The 22,754-nt window shown below is 42.7% G+C and overlaps 1 protein-coding gene across 2 annotated transcripts in view; it reads left to right on the top strand.

Annotated features, from left to right (window-relative positions):
• The window catches only part of fer1l4 (fer-1 like family member 4), a 291,481-nt gene that overhangs the window by 193,350 nt on the left and 75,377 nt on the right, over window positions 1-22,754 (top strand). For both annotated transcript variants that reach the window (XM_078535361.1, XM_078535360.1), the window contains 6 exons: window positions 2,610-2,716; window positions 8,803-8,937; window positions 14,637-14,747; window positions 15,608-15,735; window positions 16,501-16,671; window positions 22,272-22,426. In XM_078535361.1, coding sequence (XP_078391487.1) covers window positions 2,610-2,716; window positions 8,803-8,937; window positions 14,637-14,747; window positions 15,608-15,735; window positions 16,501-16,671; window positions 22,272-22,426 — 807 coding nt within the window. The remainder of the gene's footprint in view (window positions 1-2,609; window positions 2,717-8,802; window positions 8,938-14,636; window positions 14,748-15,607; window positions 15,736-16,500; window positions 16,672-22,271; window positions 22,427-22,754) is intronic.

Here is a 22,754-nt window from a genome sequence, read left to right as displayed (position 1 = left end):
CATTCAACACTGTGGCACTCCCTCAATACAACAATTGTGTCGACCTAGATTACATGCTTAAATTCAGGCATAGGGCTTGAAAACACAACCTTCCCATTCGAGAATGGAGTGCAGCCGCCAAGTCACAACTAACACTTGGATTAGTTAGAAGGAATCATGGGGCTGTAGCAGATGGTGAGGGAACCAACAAGAGGGAAAAACATACTTGACCTCATCCTCACCAACCTGCCTGCTGCAGATGCATCTGTGCATGACAGTATCGGTAGGAGTGACCACTGCACAGTCCTTTATGGAGATGAAGTCCCACCTTCATATTGAGGATACCCTCCATCGTGTTGTGTGGCACAACCACCGTGCTAAATGGGGTAGATTTCGAACAGTTCTAGCAACTCAAAACTGTGCATCCATAAGATGCTGTGGGCCATCAGCAGCAGCAGAATTGTACATGAACACAATCTGTAACCTCATGGCCCAGCATATCCCCCACTCTACCATTACCGTCAAGCCAGGGGATCAACCCTCGTTCAATGAAGAGTACAGGAGGACATGCCAGGAGCAGCACCAGGCAGACATAAAAATGAGGTGTCAACTTGGTGAAGCTATAACACAGGACTACTTGCATGCCAAACAACATAAGCAGCAAGTGATAGACAGAGCTAAATGATTCCACAACTAACATGACCAGGTCTAAGTTCTGCAGTCCTGCCACATCCAGTCATGAATGCTGGTGGACAGTTAAACAACTCACTGGAGGAAGAGGTTCCACAAATATCCCCATCCTCAATGATGGAGGAGCCCAGACCATCAGTGCAAAAGATAAGGCTGAAACATTTGCAACAATCTTCAGCCAGAAGTGCCAAGTGGATGATCCATCTCAGCCTCCTCTGGAGGTCCCCAGCATCACAGATGCCAGTCTTCAGCCAATTCAATTCCCTCCATGTGATACCAAGAAACGGCTGAAGACACTGGATACTGCAAAGACTATGGGCCCTGAAAACATTCCGGCAATTGTACTGAAGACTTGTGCTCCAGAACTTGCCGGGTCCCTAGCCAAGCTGTTCCAGTACAGCTACAACACTGGCATCTACCCAGCAATATGGAAAATTGCCCAGGTATGTCCTGTCCACAAAAAGCAGGACAAATCCAACCTGGCCAACTACTGCCCCATCTGTCTACTCTCGCTCATCAGTAAAGTAATGGAAGGGGTCATCAATAATGCTATTATGTGGCACTTACTCAGCAATAACCTGCTCACTGATGCTCAGTTTGGGGTCCACCAGGGTCACTCAGCTTCTGACCTCATTACAGCCCTGGTTCAAACATGGATGAAAGAGCTGAACTCAACAGGTGAGGGGAGAGTGACTGTCCTTGGCATCAAGGCAGCATTTAACCGAGTGTATGGTAGTGTCCTAGGCCCAACCATCTTCAGTTGCTTCATCAATGACCTTCCATCATAAGGTCAGAAGCGGGGATGTTCACTGATGATTGCACAATGTTCAGTACCATTCGCGACAACTCAGATACTGATACTGTCCATGTCCAAATGCAGCAAGACCTGGGCAATATCCAAGCTTGGGCTGATAAGTGGCAAGTAACATTCTCGCCACACAAATGCCAGACGTTGACCATCTCCAACAAGAGAGAATCTAACCATTTCCGCTTGACATTCAATGGCAACAGCATCACTGAATCCCCCACTATCAACATCCTGGGGGTTACCATTGACCAGAAACTGAACTGGACCAGCCATATAAATACTGTGGCTACAAGAGCAGGTTAGAGGCTGGTAATCCTGTGGTGAGTAACTCACCTCCTGACTCCCCAGAGCCTGTCCACCATCTACAAGGAACATGATAGAATACTTGCCACTTGTCTGGATGAGTGCAGCTCCAGCAACACTGAAGAAGCTCGATACCATCCAGGAAAAAGCAGCCCGCTTGATTGGCACCACATTCACCACGTTAAGCATTCAATCTCTCCACCACCAACGCACAGTGGCAGCAGTGTGTACCATCTACAAGATGCACTGCAACAACTCACCAAAGCTCCTTTGACAGCACCTTCCAAACCCACGCCCACTACCATCTAGAAGGACAAGGGCAGCAGATAGATGGGAACACCACCACCTGGAAGTTCCCCTCCAAGTCACTCACCATCCTGACTTGGAAATATATCGCCGTTCCTTCACTGTTGCTGGGACAAAATCCTGGAACTCCCTCCCTAACAGCACTGTGGGGTGTACCTACACCACATGGACTGCAGCGGTTCAAGAAGGCAGCTCACCACCACCTTCTCAAGGGCAAATAGAGATGGGCAACAAAAGCCAGCAACGCCCGCATCCTGTGAAAGAATTTTTTAAAATTACATAGAATCTTACAGCATTGAAACAAGTCATTTGGCCCAACGGGTCAATGCCACCGCTTATGACTTGCTTCTCTGTGGAAGGAATGGGCTTTCCAAATGCAGCAGTTTCACATTTACAAAGAAATGTCAGGAGCCATAAGTGTAAAATGCTAGTCAGAAATTAATTTCTGGACCTGAAATCTGGAATAATATTCTGGGCTTTATTGAAAAGACTACATGCTCTCATTCTGTTCTAATTTTTACAGTTGTTACTCAATTGAATCTGGCAGCACTTGATGACATAGAGGAGGAGGTTAATGGGCCAGAGGAGCAGGCACCCCCAGCAGCCAGGAAAACCATTGCAACATTCCAGGTAAACTGTCTTCACCAACCCATCGTTCTCTTTCACTGTGTTCCATTATTAAGGAAGTTGCAGTAGATATTTAGAAAACCATAACACAATCAGCCAGAGTCAACATGGTTTATGAAAATAAAATTATGTTTGACAAATTAATGTGTTCTTTGAGGATGTCACAAGGATTAGCTAATTAACAGAAAACAGAGAATCAGGTTCAATGGGTGATTTTGAGGTTAACAAACTATAATTATGAGGTTCCACAGGGATCATCGCTGGAACCTCAACTACTTACAATAAAAAAAGAAAGAATTGCATTTATATAACGCTTTTCAAAGCCACCAGATGTTTCAACATGCTTTATTGCCAATTAAGTACTTTTCAAAGTGTAGTCACTATTGTAAAGTAGGAAATGCAGCAGCCAATATATGCATCACAAACTCCACATAGTGCAATGTGATAATGACCAGATAATCTGTATTTGTGATGTTGATTGAGGGATAAATATTGGCCAGAACAGAGGGGAGAACCCCTTTGCTCTTTGAAACAATGCTATGGGATCTTTTACATTCACCCAAGCAGCCAGATGGGGGTCTCAGAAACATCTGAAGCAGCACCTCTGCCAGTGCAGCGCTCCCTCAGTACTGCACTGGACTGTCAGCCTTGATTTCTGTACTCCAGCCCTGGATTGGGACTTGTACTATTCAACTATTTACAATCAATGACTTGGATGAACGGATTGAGTGTATTGTAGCCAAAGTTGCTGATGATACAGAGAGAGGTGAGAAAACAAGTTGTGAGGAGGATACAAAGTGTCTGCAAAGGGATATAAATAGGTTAAAGATTTGGCATGTAGATTGTACCGTGGGAAAGTGAAGTTATCTGCTTTTGTAGGAAGAATAGAAAAACAAAATATTTAAGTGTAGCGGGATCTGGGTGTCCTTATACATTAATCACAAAAGGTTAGCATGCAGGTTCAACAAGTGTTATGATCCCAGCTGAGGTTACCACTGGACAAGCCTGATCCCAGAATGGAACCCAGCTTGATAGGTTCCAACTTTTATTTGTTTATTTAGGTACATAGAGAGCGGCTACTGAACAGAGTCACAGGAGTCAGCTGATGAACTTTAACAAAAGAATAAAACATTTATTCAACAAATAACGATGAACTATAGTACAATACTCCTTTACCCACAACTATGATATTATAGATATATACAGGTTTGTAAGGATAACACAAGTGACAAAGGTTATCTTATACTCTAATGTTCACAGTAAGTACACAGTCCATGTAAACCAATAGGTGACCTGTGGTGAGACACCACACTCTGAAAGCAAGTGACAGATGCCACTTCAACCAGATACTATGGATCTCTCCTCAGCTCCCCCTAGACGCTTGTCACACTGTGAGCCAATCAGCCTCACTGCATTCCGTCTTTCACACGAGGGTTACCAATCTCCACTTCCCAAGAACTTGCTTTGGAATTTTCTCCCAAACCAACGCTTTCTTTCAGACGCATTCTGCATGGGTTCACCTCCAGGGTTTCGAACTCTCCTTCCAATGTTCCTCTCCCCTGGGTCACCACAAGCTGTCTTCCACACACCCTCTTTCAATGACTCAGCTGTCAACAATACACCACTGCTTCACATGCCCATAGTAAAGAGTTTTAGACCTTTAGTTGCCTCTTTGGACCTTCTGGTCTTTCGCTTTAAATCTGCTTCCTTTAAGTTTGAAGCTTGGAGCTTTCCTCTCTGCTCCTTACTTTCACTTCCACAGAACAGGACCTTTTCCAGGTTCCTGGCCTTTCTTTGATTAAATGGTCTTCTTGGGACTTTCTCCTGTTCCACTCCCCTGGATTTGGGGACTTTCTTCTTTAGCTTGGTTCTTGCTATGTGTCCCTTTTGCTCCAGTCTCTCCCTGGCAGCTATGTTCAAACAACTCTAGCTTGGAACTAGCCATCTGTCCCTTCTAGGCTGCTTCTGCTTGGCAGCTATCTTCAAAACCAACTGAACTCCAACAGCGTCCAAATCTGTTTCTAGCTTCTTTAGTGGGAGGGACCTGCCTCTCTGGACCCCTGTTGCTAGGTAACAGCCCAATTTTTCTACTCTTGTGTTTGCTTAACTTCTCTTCCAGTCATAAACTCTTATTAGAAATGCAGGCACCTTTTAAAGTGAAACTAAAACTCAACTTGACCTTTTCTTAACGCACAGATACAGAAATACAAATCAAACTTAAACACTAAAGCTAAAACTCATTCCTAACACCCACAAATAACAATATAACGTACTTAAACTATGTCTATTTCCTAACACAAGTAATTAGGAAGGCAAATGGAATGTTGGCCTTTATTGCAAGGGAGATGGAATATAAAAGTAGGCAAGTCTTGCTAACTGTGTAGAGTGTTAGAGTTCCTAGAGTACTGCGTACAGTTTTGGTCTCCATATTTAAGAAGGGATATACTTGCATTGAAGGCAGTTGAGAGAATGTTCTTTAGGCTGATTCCTGGGATGACGGGCTCGTCCTATGAGGAATGGCTAAACAGGTTGGGCTTATACTCATTGGAGTTTAGAAGAATGAGAGGTGATCTTATTGAAACATATAAGATTCTGAGGATCCTTGACAGGGTAGATACTGAGAGGATGTTTCACCTCGTGGGGGAATCTAGAATTGGGGACACAGTTTCTGAACTACATTTGGAATTTTCTACCTCAGAGAGCTGTGGAGTCTGGGCCATTGAATATATTCAGAGCTAAGTTAGACAGATCAAGGGTTATGGGGAACAGGCAGGAAAGTGGAGTTGCAGCCAAGATCAGATCAGCCATGATCTGATTGAATAGGTGAGCAGGTCTGAGGGGCTGAATGGCCTATTCATGCTCTTCTTTTTATGTTCCTTTCTGTTCCCAGGTTTCCCCTGTCTCAAGGGATAGGGACGTTGTGCCAGAAACCCAGTCTGAGTTACTCTATCCTGCGGAGGAGTCGAAACAGTTTGAGACAATTTATTTTCAGCACCAACCCATGCAAGTCCAGCATCACCGAACGACTCCTCAGCTTACACCTCACCTCCCCTCACCTTGTTCCCTGACTTTGTTGCCCTCATGTTTGCCCTCAATCTTACCCTCTGTTCCCTGCTTGGATGCTCGGTCACCTCACAACATTACCTCTAACACTCTTTGCACCTGCATCATTTTATCCAAAAGCAACCAATGACATCTCCAGCAATAATAGTTTTCTTGTGCATAATCCAGGTTTCCACTCACAGTGCAGTACTAACGGGGTGCTGCTTTGTCAGAGGTTCTGTCTCCCTATTCAGATGGATGTCACTTTAAGAAATAACGGCAGAGAGTTGGTTCCATGGCCAACATTCATAACCAAGTCAGACTACCTCCCGATTCATTGCAGTAGCTGTGCACAGGGCACTATTATATTCAAATCAGCTGCTGAGTTTGAAAGTATTTAGTTGGTCCCCAGAGAACCTGTTCCCTGCACACGATAGAATTGCCTTATGTTTGGAATGTTTTAGAATTCAGGCCACACTTTTTAAAATCCACTCATTCCTCCCACATAACATCTCCTGCACCCCCCAAGGATTTACCCTTGATATCTTCTATTCTAACCTTTAAACTTCCACCTACATAGTGATAATATGCAGCTCTATCTCTGCACAATCTATCTCAATGCCTCAACTCCTAGAAACTCTCAGACTGTCTGTTCAACACTGGGGGACAGTTTCTGCAGCTCAAACTTCCTACTATCAAACCCTTGGTCTAATGACTGACCTAATCCTCACTCTTTGTCACTAGACCATGTTCTTCCTGACCACTTTCTCGGACTGAGAGAGACAATCCATAATCTGGGGACCCAGGGTGACTCCAAGCTGATTCTTAAATCCCACATTCCATCCATTTCCCAGACAACAGGCTTAGAAATACACAGTGCACATTGGGGCCTAGCAGCTATTTGAGACCTTTTCATAAGGTTGGTTCATCTGGAGATTACACTCATTAAACCAGCTTCAAAGAACATAGGCAACAAAAGAGACAATAACTTCCCTGATTGTGGATCTGGCTAGGCGGAGGAGTTTCCTCCCTAACCCTATTCCTCATTGCCAATTTCCCCTCTGCTCCTGGCCTAATGCCCATGATCCCCAAACTCTGACCCAGATAACATTCCCAATTCTGGCCCAGGCCCTGACCCAGGTTCAGATTCCTGACTACGAACCCCAGACTCAACCCCTGATCCCACTAAGCCCAAGCTTCTCCTCCCCAGAAACATTGAAATGAATCAGGTGAGCAAAGACTTTGGGGCTCATCATTCAGATATGGAAATCACAAACTACTCAACAGCCACCACCCCCCTGACCCCAACCATGCCTCAGAATGGTCACAATTTGTAGACGCTCACTCCGCAATATTGTTTTGCTTTTACCCCAACTCAGTCTCACCTCTGTGGAGACTTCTCTATGCTTCAGTTATCTCCAGACTCAACTACTCCACCAATGCTACCCACCAAACTCCATAAACTCCAACTTGCTCAAAATTATGCAGCTCTATTTCATCGGCATCACCCTATCCTGATTGATTCACTGACACTGGATCCTGATGCTCTTTTATAAAACCCTCACTCTTCTCAAACTTCCATCTTTACGCAATCTCCTTTACATTTAACCTTTCTGTACACTTCATTCTTCAGCCTCTGTGCTCCCCTGCCCTTCACTCCACTTTTGGTGGAAAATCTTTCACACACCTTAGTTTATTAGACCATAAGACATGGGAGCAGAAGTAGGCTATTTGGCCCATCAAGTGTGCTCCATCATTCAATGAGATCATGGCTGATCTGATAATCCTCAACTCCACTTTCCTGCCTTTTCCCCATAACCCTTGATTCCCTTACTGATTAAAAATCTGTCTATCTCAGCCTTGAATATATTTAATGACCCAGCCTCTACAGCCCTCTGCGGTAAAGAATTCCACAGTTTGACTACCCTCTGAGAGAAGAAATTCCTCCTCATCTCTGTCTTCTGTTATTCATTGGATTTCCATCCCTAAACAGGCCCAGCTTCAAAAAACTTCTTCAGGCTCATCCTTTTGACCCAACAGTATCCTGTCCTTTGTTTTGGTGTCTATTTGCCTACACTGATGCAAATTATTGCTGCACACTTAGAACTGGAAATGAGGGAGAATGATTTTCTGAGGAGTGGAGATCATGTCACTTTCTGTAGGATGACAAGGATGTCATGAACTAGTCAACTGATATTAATGGGGTTCAGGTTGAAATAAAGGAAGAAAAGGTGATGAAGAACTCACATGGCACATGTTCTCCTACTTCCCCATCCTGAACACAAACTGTAGCCTTCCTGAACCCATGGAGACTCTGGTTTAGATGCTGCTATTCATGGTCACTCTATCCTTGCTTCTTGCCTCTCTCTTCTCTTTGCAAAATAATCTGATAAGTGAGAACATACGAACATAAAAAACAGGAGCAGAAGTCAGCCTTTTGGCCCCTCGAGCCTGCTCCACCATTCAGTAAAGATCATGCCTGTTGTTCCTATAACACTCGGAAAATCCAGGTATCAGCAAACAGTTCATAATGGATGTGATGGCAAACAATTCATTTCTACTTGAATCTTTTGTGGGCTAAGTGAGGTGACTATCTCTGGGCAGAAAATGGGCTGTTTCTTGCAGCCTAAACAACATCGAGGGCAATGGGATCATAAGCATCCTGAGGCCTTTTTGACTCTGCATCAGCCTGACATTTCCTCCCAGTGGCTGAGTTCATAACCAGAGTCAGTCATATTCAGGCAAGAGACAACCATCCTGAAACATAACCACTGATTTATTCTCTCCACAGATGCTGCTAGACCTGCTAAGTATTTCCAACACTTTCTGATTTTATTTCAGATATATTGCCTTATCTTGCTCTGGAATTCTGGTGGGATCAGCACCAGTGAATCCAGGCCAATGGTTAGAGGATGCAGACTATGACTATAATCCTCATTATTAATCAACTCAATTTAATCAAAGCTGAGAACTTTTCACTTAACCAGACTTTCCTTCATTGCAGTGAATGTAGGAAGCTGTAAAGAATTCCTTTTATATTGTTCCAGATTTACAACTCTGAGCTAGAAAATGAATACAATAACTTTGAAGATTGGCTCTATATCTTCCCTCTGTACCGAGGTAAAGCCAATGGAAATGAATTTGGAGATATAGTTGATGATCGAACTATGGGAAAATACAAGGTCAGCTTTGTACATTGGAGAGTAATTGAGTATTTAACTGTGTTCAGGTGGTGGGTATTCAGTGGGGATATGCTTGTGGATGTTGAGTTAGAAGATGCATGTTTGTAATGTGAATCTCTGTAACACAAAAAATGATGAAATGTGTAAAGATTAAGCTCCAGCCCTATCCTTCACTGCCTGGATTTCTAGAATAGAATAAGCTTTAACTGAGAACTTCCTTAAGAATTTAAGAGAAAGGAGCAGGAATAGACCATTTGGCCCTTTGAGTCTCTTCCATGTTTCTGTAAGATTATAGCTGATCCTTGACCTCAACTCCACTTTCCCTCCTAATCCCCACGTTTCTTTTCTTTCATGGGATGTGAGCTTCACTGATTAGGCCAGCATTTATTGCCCATCTCTGATTGCCCTTGAGAAGGTGGTGGTGAGCCACCTTCTACACCACATGGACTGCAGCAGTTCAAGGTACACCCACAGTGCTGTTAGGGAGTTCCAGGATTTTGACCCAGCAACAGTGAAGGAACTGCGATATATCTCCAAGTCAGGATGGTGAGTGGCTTGGAAGGGAACTTGCAGGTGGTGGCTTTCCTATGGGTAGCATCTGCTGCCCTTGTCCTTCTAGGTGGTAGAGGGCACAGGTTTGGTAGGTGCTGTTGAAGAGCCTTGGTGAGTTGCTGAACTGAATTTTGTAGATGGTACACACTGCTGATGCTGTGTGTCGGTGGTGGAGGAAATGAATGTTTGTGGATGTGCCAATCAAGCGGGCTACTTTGTCCTGGATGGTGTCAAACTTCTTGAGTGTTGTTTGAGCTGCACTTATCCAGGCAAGTGGGGAGTATTCCATCACACTCCTGACTTGTGCCTTGTAGATGGTGGACAGGCTTTGGGGAGTCAGGTGGTGAGTTACTCACCACAGATTTCCCAGCCTCTGATCTGCTTTTGTAGCCAATGTATTTATATGCATGGTCCAGTTCAGTTTCTGGTCAATGGTAACCCCCAAGATGTTGATAGTGGGGAATTCGGTGAAGGTAATGCCATTGGTTAGATTCTCTCTTGTTGGAGATGGTCATTGCCTGACACTTGTGTGGCGCGAATGTTACTTGCCACTTGTCAACCCAAACCTGGATATTGTCCAGGTCTTGCTGCATTTGGACATGGACTGCTTCAGTATCTGAGGAGTTGTGAATGGTGCTGAACATTGTGCAATCATCAGTGAACATCCCGACTTCTGATCTTATGATGGAAGGAAGATCATTGATGAAGCAGCTGAAGATGGTTGGGCCTAGGACACTACCCTGAGGAACTCCTGCAGTGATGTCCTGGAACTGAGATGATTGACCTCCAACAACCACAACCATCTTCCTTTGTACTAGGTATGACTCCAAACAATGGAAAGTTTTGCCCCCCCCCACCGCCCCAATTCTCTTTGACTTCAGTTTTGCTAGGGCCCCTTGATGCCACTGTAAAGACAATATCATTTTTCCTAATATTACTGTGGGATACTGAAGCAGGCTTGCAGGGACTGTGTGTGTGTGTATGATTAATTTAATTAAACTGAAGACAGTCAGACTGCGAGGTTTGAATCATCAAAGGACTTAGGTGTAAAAACAAGCATCTTGAAGTTGAGATGGGTGAGCTAAGATGAAATCTCAGTAGATACAGCACAAATGGGAATTTGCATTAGGAGATAAGTGAGGAGTGAATTGTTAGCTTTTTGAATTTCAAAAGAGGCATAACAGGAAGTTTTACAGCTGGCAAAAATCGTAAATAAATAAGTTAGTAAGTTTATTTTTCCCGAACGTACTGACCATAATGACAGCATGAAAGATTTTTACATTATGGGAAAGGTATCCTTCCAAAGAAAGTGTAGAACAATTGACTTTACAGATCAAAGGAGAGAAAATATATTTAAGGGAAGATTGAAAGCTGTATGAGATGAATGACCATGTGAGATCTTGAAAGGTTGGCTGTGCGAAGACACACGTGTGAAAAGTAGCCTCTAGCCACTCCAGAGAAGTGCTTGTTTTTTTCCAGAAAGCAATGTTTTGTTAAAAGCCTTGGAATTCCATTGTCGAGTGAGAGAGAGAGAGAGAGAGAAAGAGAAACTGAAATACCTTCCTTATAGCAACAGTGGGTGCCTTGCAGTAATATTACTGAATGTTTTATAGATTAAGAATCTATTTGGACTGTTGCCTGGAAAAGCGTATTTATTTGGGAGTTTAGCGAAATAGAAATCTCTTGGGAAATGTTGTAAGACTAAATGTAACTGTGTAACTGTAATCTTGTGTCTTTAAGTTTTTTTTTCTTTTGTTAATAAATGTTTTAATTTATTATTTAAAATCTCCAAAAGTGGGAGTGGAATCTTTACTTCTGACTTTAGTGCACAAACCTTCTCACAGTAAAATACAAATTTCAAATCCTTGTGATAACCTGGCTAAGTTTCCCTTTGGGATTTGGTTAGCCTGGCAATTACCACCTGCCATATCATAACACCACATTCGAACAAACACTGCCTTGATGTCAAAGGCAGTCATTCTCACCTCACCTCTAGAGTTTAGCTCATTTGTCCATGAATGGACTAAGGCTGCAATGAGGTCAGCAACTGAGTGGTGCTGACGGAACCCAAACTGAGCGTCAGTGAGCAGGTTATTGCTGAGTACGTGCCACTTGACGGCACTGTTGATGATCCCTTCCATCATTTTGCTGTTAAATAAGGGTAGATTGATAGGGTAGTAATTGGGGCAGATTGAAATTGTCCTGCTTTTTGTGGACAGGACATACATGGGCAATTTTCTACATTACCAGGCAGATGCCAGTGTTATAGCTGTACTGGAACAGCTTGGCTAGGGTTGTGGTTAATTCTGGAGCACAAGTCTTCAATACTGTTGCTGGAATGTTGTCAGGGCCCATAGCCTTTGCAGTATCCAATGCCTTCAGCTGTTTCTTGATATCACGTGGAGTGAATCAAATTGGCTGAAGTCTGACATCTGTGATGCTGGGGATCTCCGGAGGAGGCCGAGATGAATAATCCATCGGCACTTCTGGCTGAAGATTGTTGCAAATGCTTCAGCCTTATCTTCTGCACTGATGTGCTGGGCTCCCCCATCATTGAGGATGGAGATATTTGTGGAGCCTCTACCTTCTGTTAGTTGTTTAATTGTCCACAACCATTCACAACTGGATGTGGCAGGACTGCAGGGCTTAGATCTGATCCATTGGTTGCGGGATCGCTTGGCTCTGTCTATCACTTGCTGCTTATGCTGTTTGGGACGCAAGTAGTCCTGAGTTGTAGCTTCACCAGGTTGACAGCTCATTTTTAGGTGTGCCTGATGCTGCTCCTGGGAGATTTCCTTCCCTAAAGGACATTAGTAAAGCAGATGGGTTTATTACCACAATAATTCATGGTCACCTATACTAAGACTAGCTTTTAATTCCAGATGTTTTTATTAACTGGATTAAATTTCCCCAGCTGCCATGGTGGGATTTGAACCCATGTCCCCAGAGGGTAAACCTGGGATTACTTGTCTAGTGACATTACCACTATGTCACCACCTTCCTTGATATTTCTTGGAGTCTAAAAATCTATGAATCTCAGTCTTTAATATACTCAGCTCCTGAGCATCTGCAGCTCTCTGGGGGAGAGAATTTCAAAAATTCAATGCCATCAGTGAAGAAATTTCTCCGCTGCTCAAACTGAAATGGCCGACCCCTTATCCTCAGATTACAGGCTGCAGTTTCGCAGGATTGAGCTAACTCCAAAGGCCTTTAAAAATGGCAGGTAGGACTTCATTCTGAATTTCCTGCCCCCTTCCTGGAGCAGGCAATTTCCACAGGTGAGGGATAGGGTGCAGGTAGTGCACCTGCACTTTGCACTCCCAACCTGACCAGTTCCTTTGCAGAGTCGAGTCAGCTTCCATAGGACACGTGGTCCACAGCCCCTCACAGGAGTCGTGAACCATGGTCTGCATTCAGCAAACTTTTGAATGGCATGTTTAAAAGATCTTACCCATGCCCCTTCCATGTTCCCCACTCACCCAGTGTGCACTGAACCAATGAACCTTATAATGACAGTGGCAAGTCTTGAAATGTGCTTTAAAAAAACACGCATTCAAAAGCCTTCTTTGAAAATAAACTGCTGCTCTTACAACCCTATAAAAGTGTCAATCAGACAGAGCCATTACAGTACCAATAACAGAAGCATTACTTCACTTCAGACCTCTTAATCTTATCCAAATAAACATCCAGACATTGAGAAAAACATTTCAAAGAAAGAATTACTTGGTATAACATTATAAAAGTGTCAATCAATCAAAGAAAACACTCCACTTAACATGTGAAAACAGACCCCAGCTGAGCATCAATTATTGAGTTTTGGAATTCAGCCAAACATTTATAATGGGGCCATCTCTGAACTGTATCAGCAGGAGCAGATAACTAGATATCTGTTTCTCTAGATGGCCTCATTATGAATGCTTGGCTAAGTACCAAGATCCAATAACGTTAAGGGAAATAAACTTGCAGGATTACAGGGATAGAATGGGACAATGGGACTGAGTGGATTGCTCTACAGTGAGCCAACATGGACTTTACAGGCCAAATGGCCTCCTTTTGTGCCTTAATGTCTCTTTGAACTGAATTTGATGGCTGCACTGGTGACCCACCCATCAGCTGGAAAACTGGTGGCAAACCCACCTTGGTTACTTCCAGAAGCCCCAACAGGATTGGATACCAATAAGGCCGTTAGTTATCTGCTATCAGTGTTCCCGTGCCTTTACAGACTAAGGTCCTTCCTTAGCCACTCAGTATACCGTCAGCTCTTCAGGCCCAGCAGTGCCACTGGAAGTGGCATCCACTGCTGGCTTTGCAGGAAGCCCCTGAACAGCAATATCACTGGAGGCCCCAGAAGAGAGGTGGGTGGGTGGGCTCACTGGAGACAGTCAGGCAGGCCCCAGCGGGAGGGCAAGGTGGAGGGTTCTTGTAGGGGGCTCTTTTAGTGGAGGTAGTATTTGCTGCCGGGGCTCTCTACGGGTCACAGCGTGCCCAATCACCGGGCCTGCTAAGATGCTGCCAGGGTAAATGTGGCAAAGTCCCCATGTCGTGTACCTTTCCCACCATTAGTAGAGTACCAGCAACAGGGAGCTGTCATCTTTAAGTGACCTTTAATTGGTCACTTAAGGGTCTCATTTGGCCTATGGATGGGAAGGCCGTCCTTAACCTTTCCTGCCGCTGACTTAACTAGAGAGAGTCAGGAAGGCGAGAGGCTTTCCACCCCACACCTTCCCACCAATTATTCAGCCCACCTCCCCCTCTGAACCTGCTCCTGGTGGGAGGGGGGGCGGGCGGGGGGCATAAATTCAATCCAATGACTCAATGACTTTCAATCTTTTCAACCAGTTCCTACACTCCCAGACGACTTCCAACTTGCTGCTGTGTAGGGTTTGTATTCTTATGTATATTTGTTTCCTTGGATAGAAGAGTTTGAGAAATATGAGAAGAATGTGGGAAAATAGGATAAGGATGTGCTTCGGGCCGGGATGTCCCTCGGGCCGGGATGTCCCTCGGGCTGGGGTTTCAGGAGTTGGGTTCTAGGGTTCTCGAGCGGCTGGGGCCTCAGGCTGGGGACACTGTCTCAAATCGTTTGGATCTCAGGTTGGGGCATCTTGGGCTGGAGATTATTTAATTGCTTCTTTTCCTTTGTGCAGGGTTCCTTCCGAATCTACCCGAGTAATGAAGCGGAAGCTGATTTTAAGATATTGCAGGGTATCCCGAAGAACAGACCAATCAAAGTTCTTGTCAGAGTTTATATAGTAAAAGTGAGTATCACTTCTCATGAAATTATACAAATAATCATTACCACAATGTGTAATGTTGAGCTTGTGGAGTGGAATGGAGCCTCTTTCATGTATTTATGTATATATCTAATTTTCAAAAAGGCCTAAAGTATTAAGGGGTGGAATTTGGTGGTGGGGATTATTTGTTTGGGTGGGTGGGTGATGGGTGGAGACCCTGCTGCTTTTCTGCCTCCGCCCTGATTTTGCCCAGGGCTAGAAGGTCTGTGATTGGCCTTCTCCCCTCAGCACCATTGAGGCCCTAAGGGGCAATTAATGCCCAGTTAAGGGCCTCATCCTTCCCCCACTAGTATTAACCCAGCAACAGGTGGCGGACATGCCATGAGGAACCCCAGAAAGTAAATGTTGTCAAGGATGCTTGTGGGTTCCCAGGGGGGTGGTGGAGGGGGTTCCCTTATTCAAAGGCAATCATGTGGTGCGGGCGGTGGCGGAGATGCTGGGGGCCACCATCCTGCCCTTGCTGCTGTCCCCTCCTCACCCCCTGTGACCCCAACCTACCATCACTCGCTTGTGGCCTGGCCATTTAACCATCTATTTCCTGGTCTGAGCTTTGGCAAAATAGACATGAGGCTGAGATGTCCATGTCAGGATCCTAAACACTGCTCCAGAATCCCTGGGAAGTTCCTTTGGGGTCAGAGGCTGAAGATGAAGTGATATAGACAGGAAGAATCACTCTCAGCCCCTTACCTCTAATACAATGCTACCTGAGCACCCAGACCAAGAAATGCTCAGTTCTTGGGCACGAAAGTAAAAAATAAATTGTCCCATGAATATTTTTGTAAAATTTCTATGAATTTCTAAACTAAAGACTCTTTTCCTCCAAGGCAACTAACCTTGCTCCCACAGACCTAAATGGAAAGTCTGATCCCTACATTGTAGTTAAAGTTGGTGAACAAGTACAGGACAGTAAGGATCGTTATATCCCCAAACAACTGAACCCTGTCTTTGGAGAGTGAGTATTTAGTACAGGTTTATAATTATGAAGTATTTTTGTTCATAATTTATGGGTTTTCTCTGTTATCTTAATAATAGTTCACTTAAGGAAAGGGCCTCTAAATGGCTTCTTCCACTGACTGCATAAAAAAGGTAAAATATGCAAAGGATATAAAACCAAAACTAATGAAATGTTTGTCTGGGAGCAAAACATCACTTCAAAGGAATAATTATCATGTCTCAACAGTTATTGACTGATAACATAAATCTATTTAGAATTATTCTTAGCATACGCAGACATCACAGTCAGCCATCAAAGTACCTTGATGTAGAACCTGGTACTTGCTGTCAAAGAGTAAAGTATATGTCTTGTGCTTTGGCTTCTCAAAGGAAGAAATATATTTCAACGTTTTTTAATGAGTTTAATGATTGAGTTTTTTGAACTGATTGTTGTAATGAGGGGATGGTTATCCCAGAATTAGTTAAAGAGAAAACTGTTCAAGAAAGCTCAACATGATCAATTTGAGATCAATTTCATGAATCTCAAACTGTAACCCTGCCAGGAAGTATATAATTAAATGAAATTAAAATAGATCAGATTTATATTTTTAAAGATACTAATGGAACTCACTGGTTCCACTTGAACGCACACAGTTGGTTCGATACAAGAAGTAATTGCAAATACTTTAATCTTGAATTCCTTAATTAATAATTAATAATTTCTTAATAATTGAAATCTTCAATTACGTTAATTAATAAGCGTATTGTTCTTAAATGTTCTCAGAGTATTTGAAATGACTGTTGCATTCCCGAAGGAGACAGAGCTCATTGTTTCAATATTTGATCATGATATGGTTGGAAAGGATGATCTGATTGGAGAAACTAAACTTGATCTGGAGAATCGATACTACAGTAAATACCGAGCTCAGTGTGGACTGCCAACGCAATATGACGTGTAAGTACTTTTAGAGAACGAGCATGCCAATCTTCCAAATGTAAATCTGTTTGATTCATTGCTGTGATTTATCTATGTATGAACTGGAGAGACAGATGGCCAGAATTTCCCAGCCCCCCACCGTGGGGCCAGCGAACCATTGAAATCTCCATTCACATGGGCAGGACAGGAAGATCCCGCTGGTGTGAGGGGCTGGAAAATTCCAGCCAATATTTAGCAGCACAATTTCCTCCTCAGAAAAAATGTTTCTTTAAATTTTAACACGATAACATTTCATTTAATTTGTTGCTTTCATTCAGAGGCCAAAGTTTTCCATTCATCCTTCCCTTAGCATGTTTAATCAATATGTCTTTTGGTCTTCTTTCAATGTGGTGCCTCATGGTCAGGATCAAGAACAGTTCCGGGGTCAGGGACAGCTGCAGAGTCATTTGTAACGTGTGACTGGGGACATGGAGTCAGGGGTATACCATATATACTCAAGGAATAGTTGATCTTGTGCAAAAGTCAACCTCTGATTTTTGGCCAAAACCCCTTGGTTTTTCATATATTGCGTGTATAAGTTGACCCCCAACATTTGGCCCAAAAATCTTTAATTTTTCATGTACCTTGTGCTAGGTTTGGGAGCAGGGTTGGTGGAACAGTCTAGTGAGAGCTTTTCACAATTGCAGGTGGCTACAAGTTTGCTTGTTGTTTAGCAGCTGTCCCATGTTAAACTGGACAAACTCAATAGAGTCATTATGGCGCATAGGAACATAGGAGCAGGAGTAGGCCATTCGGCGCTTTGAGTCTGCTCCACCATTCGATAAGATCATGGCTGATCTGGTTATGGTCTCAACTCCACCTTCCTGCCTATCCCCAAGGGAAGCAGAAGGCCATTTGGCCCATGCCAGCTCTCAGTAAACCAATCCAGTCAGTCCCATTCCCTCGCTCCATCCCCGCATCACAGAAAGCTTATTTCCCTCAAGTGCCCTTCCAATTTCCTTTTGAAATTATTCATTGTCTCTGCTTTCACTACCTTCACGGGCAGCGAGTTCCAGGTCAATATTACTGCTGTCTAAAAAAAAATGTTATTCCTCACATTTCCCTCTACGTCCACCCAGCATTTCCCAAAGCCTTCAATCTGTGTCCCCAGCATCTTGAATCATCAGCTAATGGGATCAGTCTTTCTTTGTCTATCATATCTAAAACAGTCATAACCTTGTAGACCTCTATTGAATCACTCCACAATCTCTTTTACTCCAAGGGGAATAACCTCAGCCTCTCCAACCTAACCTTCATCCCTGTCCTTAGACTTTATGCTTTTCATTGCCGATGAATAAACACCCTTTGGACCTTCCACATCCAATGCTGAATATTGTATATACTCATTTATATACCGTACATAATACAGGATATACCATATATACCGTATATAATACAGGATATACCATATATACCTATGTAAAAGTCGAGTTTTTGAGACCAAATTTTTAGGCCAGAAGTTGGGGTCGACTTATACACAAGTAATATTGTTGAGGGGTTGAAATCCATGCCAGTTCTTGGGAACTGACAGAAATGACACTGTTGCAGTGGTTGCTGGCCAAGGTTCTGAATTCAACAGTGATCTGCTGTCCCACACTATCAATTTCTGATGGTTTAAATGAGAAAAGAGCAATTGTGAAAAATTCTCATTGGACTGTTCCACCAACCCCACTTCCAAAACTAGCACAAGGTACAGGAATGTTGTTAATGTCACTGCATTATTTAATAAAGGTTGGAGAGTGAAACCAGGTAACATACAGGCCTGTTAGTTGTGAGGAAGCTATTAGAATATGTCAAGAGCGATAGAGTGAATTAGCACTTGAAAAAATACCAGCTGACTACTATAAGCTAGATATGTGAGGCCATGGATGTTGATTGTGTGGACTTCCAGAAGACACTGGATAAGGTTCCAAACAAGACACTACGAGCAAAACAGTTGTACAGAGTTCTGGTCAGACCCTGGAATTATGATCATTTTGGGGCTTAGAAGTTGAAATTGAGTAGAATTTGCATATGCTAGACTTGTACTACCTTAGGAAATTGAGAGTGTGATCTATTGAAGTGTTTAAGATTATTAAAGATTGGATACAGTAGATAGGGAGAAATGATTTCCTCTGATGAGGGGAGTCCAGAAAAAGGGGAGGAACCTTAAAATGAGATCCAGGCTGTTCAGAGGAACAGAACTTCTTCACATAAAGGGTTGTGGAAATCTGGAACTCTCTCCTACAAGAAGTTGTGGATGCTGGGGACCAGTTGCAGCTTTCGCGACTGAGATTTTTATTGGGTAAGAGCAAGGAGTTTAATGGAGCAGGAGTGGGTAAACAGTTGGAATAGTGATCAGCAATGATCGAAATGAACGGCAGAGCAATCTCAAGGGGCCAAATAACCTCCTCCTGTTCCTGTGTTCTTGGGGCATAGTTCTGTTCTCCAGGTTACTGAGGGAATGGACTGTTACATGTTTTACAGTCAGTTGGTGAAGGAGGAGCATAGAACATAAGATATAGGAACAGGAGTAGACCATTCGGCCCCTTGAGCCTGCTCCGCTATTCAATAAGATCATGGCTGATCTTCTTGAGTTTCGAATTCCACATTCCCGTATACCCCAATAACCTTTAATTCCCTTGCCTAACAAGAATCTATCTACCTCTGCCTTAAAAATATTCAATGACCCCGTCCCCGCCACCTTCCAAGGCAGGGAATTCCAAAGTCACACAACCCTCAGAGAAAAAGATTCTCCTCATCTCTGTCCTAAAAGGGCGACCCCTAATTTTAAAACAGTGCCCCCTAGTTCTGGACTCACCCACAAGAGGAAACATCCTTTCCACGTCCACCTTGTCAAGGCCGTTCAGGATCTTGTATACTTCAATCAAATCACCCCTCACTCTTCTAAACTCCAGTGGAAACAAGCCCAGTCTGTCCAACCTTTCCTCAAAAGACAACCCACTCATTCCAGGTATCGATCTAATAAACCTCCTCTGAACCACCTCCAATACATTTACATCCTTCATTAAATAAGGAGACCAAAACTGCACACAGTATTCGAGGTGCAGTCTCACCAATGCCCTGTATAATGGAAACATAACATCTTTACTTTTATGTTCAATTCCTCTCATAATAAAGGATAGCATTCCATTAACCTTCTTAATTACTTGCTGTACCTGCATACTAACTTTTTGTGACTCATATACGAGAACACCCAGATCCCTCTGCACCTCAGAATTATGCAGCTGTTCACCATTTAAGTAATATTCTGCTTTTTTGTTCTCCTGGCTAAAGTGAACAACTTCACATTTTCCAACATTAAACTCCATTTGCCAGATCTTTGCCCACCCACTCAACCTCTCTATATCCATCCACAACCTCCTCATGTCGTCTTTACAACACAGTAGGAGAGCAGAAAGAAATCTTCACTCAGTTTTAGATTTATTTACAAAGTGAAACATTACAAATGTATAACTCCTAACTCTACAGCCCACCAGCATTTCAACAGGTGCCTCTTTATACTCTTTTGACACACAATAAACAAATTAACTAATTAACTAATGCTCAACCCTTAAAGGGTTACATTAACTAAAACAAAAAAAAACTATAACTAAAGCAAAAACTTTAACTGTGACTTATCAAATTCAGATATCATTTTGATGGTTGATGAGGCACTCCAGCCCCCGCCCCACCCATCGGTCACAGAAAAACCTCTCCAAGGACACCCGGGAATAGACATAACCACAGAAAAGGGGCAGATATTTGGGTCAAACGATCCCCTCAACCCACTGCCTGGACCTGTTAATGGCCACCTTGTCCAGGAGAGTGCCTCTTTTTACTCTTAAGAATACCTATAAAACTAATTAAACTAATTAATGAATTAACAGCCCCTTAAAGAGGCAAGTTATAGACTCTTTTTAGAAACAAAATCAACAAATGAAACTAAAAATCAATAAATCAGAGAGGGTGACACCCCCTGGCAGTGTAACAAAAATAAAAATGTGAAAGGAAACTTACAAAACTAAACCAAAATGTCCTTACCGGGGTGATGATGTCCCCCAGCGCCCATGGTGCCCACTGATCACGGAAGCCCCTCGCATACCAGCGGACACAGCATGTTCCCTCTCCAGGGTCACCCGGCCGTGAACATAGCTGTGGGAGAGGGGAAGACGATCGGGCCAGACAAAGTGCCTCTTTAAGTGTGCACAAGTAATCATCCAATGAGCGCTATGAGATTTTTGAACTGTTGTCCAATTTAACTGATTTTGGTTAACTCAAATCACCAATGCTTTGTAAATGACTCAGTGACCTATTTTGGTTTGGACAAGACTTAACCAATTAAGGCAAAAGGCAGGATTCTTAAATGGTAAATTTGAAAAGGAGCTTATTGAAAGAAAAGGTATACTTATCAACTCAAGACAAACTTTTACAACTTCTAGCGGGTGATCAATTCACAAACTCCTTCTTTGACAGCTGCTGTCTAGGAATTCTGCCTCAGGGGATCTTCAGTATGTGGCTAACAAGGAAGACTTTCGGAATCTCTATGTTTATCCCCAAAATGATCGTTACCCTACATTAGAGTTGGGCCTATTGTAACATGACAATTGGTCAATTTTGTTACTAGATTAATTCAATTGGATCCCAATTACATAAGCCAACTTCTAGTATTATCTTAGGCAGGCATACAATAGAACTGTTTCATATTGTCCCATCATCTGATTCTATACAATCCCTCATTCATACAGTTTCAAATGTTGCTGCATTACTTCAGTTCTTTGTAAAGTCATATACTTTTGAGGCTAATCAGAGCTTGAAGGTCTCTCTTGTTAGTACAATTATCTTAACTGCACATTTTTACACAGCAAATAAAAAGTGTTTTATTTTTGCAACAAATAAAACTCAGTCTTTCTAACATAATTACTGATCCATTATTAATTCATTAATTGTAACTCCATTAAAGGTTTACTGCTTATTCAATCATCTGTTGCTAACTAGTAGCTAATTAATACAATAATCTTTCATTCATACATCTGGTTAATACAATAGCTTCCTTATTTATCAATCTGGATTGGATTGAACAATGAGCCTTATCCTTCCGCCAGGCTTTGGCAGAATATGATGTTCTGCAGCTTATCAAAATTGGAAGGGAAACGCTTCTGTTATCTGGGCAGTTTCTAGAAACATTAAGTTTATAAAGTATTAATTCCATCTTTTCAATAATAGTCTATTACATCAATTCAGTAATTATAACTTAATCAAGATACAACAATCACTTATTTCATGACTGGCTTTTAATACAAAATCAACATATAGTTAATAAAGAAAAGTTTGAGAATATGAAATGGCAGTGGGAAGCCAGATGTTAGAGTTTAAAATGACTTCCTTGACAGTATGAAAGAGATTGATTTTTTAAGAAATCAATTTAACTGTCCAGGCTTACCTACAGTATTCCCCCCCACAAGGCCACGTAGACACTTAATATAATCAACAGGGCCCCTCACCTTGTCAGTTTGAGCTGGTTTCAGGCCAAGCACCAAATGTGGAAAGGGTTTCTCACCCAAAAGGTTTGATTGTATTCTTTCCTGTCTGATTTGTAGTCAAGGTTACAATGTATGGCGTGACTGCCTGAAGCCCTCCCAGATCTTAACAGAACTCTGTAAAGATTTACAATTATCAGAGCCTGAATACAGGATTGAGGAGGTGAAAGTCAACAACAAAATATTCAAGATGCCCAATGACCCACCACCATCAGGTAAGAATTGTTCTGTTTTGATTCTTTTTAATTTCCATGAATTTTAAGCTGATTTCGTATGAGTGCATTCAGTGAATCTGAGAAATTTGGGCAGGAAGGAATGAGAGGGTGGGGCACTAGGTAGGAGTTCTCTACAACCCTTCTGACAGCAATGCTATAGTGGGAGAATCTACATATGGAGATCTCAGAAACATGCAGTTAAAACATTGAGAGATGGGAGTTTATTTTTCAAATAGACTGGGAGAAGAAGAAAAATTCAATTGGAAAATAGTGAATTTCTAGAATGATTTTAGGAGAATTTTCTAGAACATTATGATTTAAAACCAAC

The sequence above is a fragment of the Cetorhinus maximus genome, unplaced genomic scaffold (assembly GCF_964194155.1).
Source record: "Cetorhinus maximus unplaced genomic scaffold, sCetMax3.hap1.1 HAP1_SCAFFOLD_409, whole genome shotgun sequence".
NCBI lineage: Eukaryota > Metazoa > Chordata > Chondrichthyes > Lamniformes > Cetorhinidae > Cetorhinus > Cetorhinus maximus.
Note: the sequence above shows the minus strand (reverse complement) of the source record. Positions and strands in the feature narration are given on the sequence as shown.